General features: G+C 51.5%; 1 protein-coding gene across 1 annotated transcript in view; it reads right to left on the bottom strand.

Moving 5' to 3' along the window:
- SNAPC2 (small nuclear RNA activating complex polypeptide 2) overlaps window positions 1-1,832 on the bottom strand; it is a 4,469-nt gene extending 2,637 nt beyond the window's left edge. Inside the window, exons 1-2 of the mRNA XM_045290305.1 lie at window positions 1,766-1,832; window positions 1,403-1,425 (exon numbers count right to left, since the gene is read on the bottom strand). Of these exons, the coding sequence (XP_045146240.1) occupies window positions 1,403-1,425; window positions 1,766-1,832 (90 nt within the window). The remainder of the gene's footprint in view (window positions 1-1,402; window positions 1,426-1,765) is intronic.
- Window positions 1,833-2,205: the final 373 nt, after the last annotated feature.

A 2,205-nucleotide genomic window follows, 5' to 3' on the forward strand; every position in this document is an offset into this window, starting at 1 on the left:
ATTTCCAATAGAAAGGGTGAACTGAAATTGAGCTCTTGGACTTTTATGAAACTCTGACTCCACGCTTGAAGGTGCGCCGGTGGCACAACGGTTCAGCACTTAGATACCAATGGTTAAAACCCACCCACCCAGTGGCTCTGGGGGCCTTGCATAAAGATCAAACTTCAAACGGAAACTAATTTGCTCTGTAAACCTTCCCTCAATTAAAAAAAATAAAATTTTTTTTGTTTTGTTTTTAAACTATGACAATCCCACCCAAACTCTATGGGGCAGGTTCTCCTTCCCATTGGGTCGCGTGAATTGATTGTGCTTAATCTGTATGCTTTGTTTTCTGTAGTGGGGTGGGCCTGGGCCAGAAGGCCCCTGTCATGACCAAGAGCATGGACAGCTGATTTGGTCTCGATGCACTTCGTACCATGTCTGTACGTACAATGGGGCTAGTGGTCTAGTGGGATGAATGGAGGAAAGATTAAAGTGGTGGAGGCTTTCATCCTGCTTTGGATCCACCATCATGGAAGCCGCAATCCAAAGATCAAACAATTGCACCGGGTCAATCTGCTGCACAAGTCCTCTTGAAAGTGTTGAAAAGCAAGACTACTTTGAGGACTAGGGTCTACCTGACCCCAAACTCAATGCCATTGAGTTCATTCTGAGTCATGGGGCAGGGTAGGGCTGCGCCTGTGGGTTCTTGGGACTTGTAACTTGACAGGAGTAGAAAGCCTCTTCTTTCCTCTGGGAAGTGGCTGCTGGTTTCAAACTGCTAATCTTGTGATTTGCAGCTTAACACATAAATTCACAGAGCCCCAAGTCTCCTGCACCTGACCCACACTGCATCCTATGTAGGTGAGAGTTGAACATTGAATAAGATGGAAGAGGAGTCGATGTGTTTGCATTGTGGTGCTGGAGAAGAATATTGAAAACTACCAGAGATTGCCAAGAGAACGAACACATCTGCTTGGGGACAAGTCTACCCAGAATGCTGCTCAGAGGCAAGGATGATAAGACTTCATCTCATGCATTTTGGTCACGTTGTCAGGAGAGACCACTCCCTGGAGTGGTCATGCCAAATAAAGTAGAGGCAGTGAAAGAGGAAGGTCCTCAAGGAGATGGGTTGATACCGTGGCTGCAACAGTGAGCTCAGGCATACGAACGATTGTGAGGCTGATGCAGGACCTGCCCTTGTTTCCTTCTGTTGTGCTTAGGGTCGCTGTGGGTTGGAGCTGACTAGATGGCACCTGAAACCAACTAACACTCTTGGTGGTGTGGTGGGTTAAGGTTAGGCTGCTAACTGCAAGGTCAGCAGTTCAAAAGCTGATGTGGACATCTCTTCCCACAGCCATTGACAGCATGGGAATCCTACTGTCTCACTCTGCCCTCTGGGTCACTATGAGTCAGAGCTGACCGCAGGGCGGCAGCGGATGATTCCTGCAGAGAAAGGAGCTAACACAAGAGGTTTAAGGAATGCACTTGAAAATCTAGGAGCAGGGTGGAGGCATGAGGCAAAGTCCCTGAGCAAGAAGGCCTGGCTTTCGGAGAATTGAAGGCAGGTACACTGGTGTGAGGGCAGCTGGTGGAACTGGAGGTTGGGAACAAAGCATTTCTGCCACCTGTGTAATCATGTGCATCTACCTGCTACCAGGGAGAACTGATTCCCACTCAGCCACCCTGTAAGAGTAGAATTGCCCCGGAGTATCTCCTGGCTGAAGCAGGCTGCACGCTTTTCCCAGGGCACAGCTGGTGGGTTTATCCTCTGACCTTGACTTACCAGCCAGCCCCTTCACCACTGCGCCCCACGGTGCTTCCCGGTATGATGCGTGTGATGTGTCTCCCATCCCAGACCTCGACCTCTCCCAATCAGGAATGCTCCCAAGCTCTGGTCCCAGGCCTCACCCTGCCCTACCCAGCCCTGCCTTGGGCTCGACCCCACCCCTGCCCCCGCCGCCAATGCTGTGCAAAGACTCAAGGACTCAGCAGGTCAGTGCAGTTAGGTTTGTTTAGAGCCCAGGGGGAGGGAAGGCGGGGGCTGTGGCAGAGGTCGTGGTGGTCTCATCAGGCTCCTGGCTGATCTGGTCCTGCTGGGGGTGGGGGGACAAGAACAGGGGGTTGGCTGAAGCTGAGGGGAGGGTCATGGGGGTACTGTGCAGGCCATCTCTTTTCCAGTCAGCCGGTGATATCCTGGGTCAGTCTGTGTGTGAGCTGGGTGAG

This window comes from Echinops telfairi, unplaced genomic scaffold, assembly GCF_000313985.2.
Source record: "Echinops telfairi isolate 266 unplaced genomic scaffold, ASM31398v2 ScPeMD7_36;HRSCAF=134, whole genome shotgun sequence".
In the NCBI taxonomy this organism is placed as follows: Eukaryota; Metazoa; Chordata; class Mammalia; order Afrosoricida; family Tenrecidae; genus Echinops; species Echinops telfairi.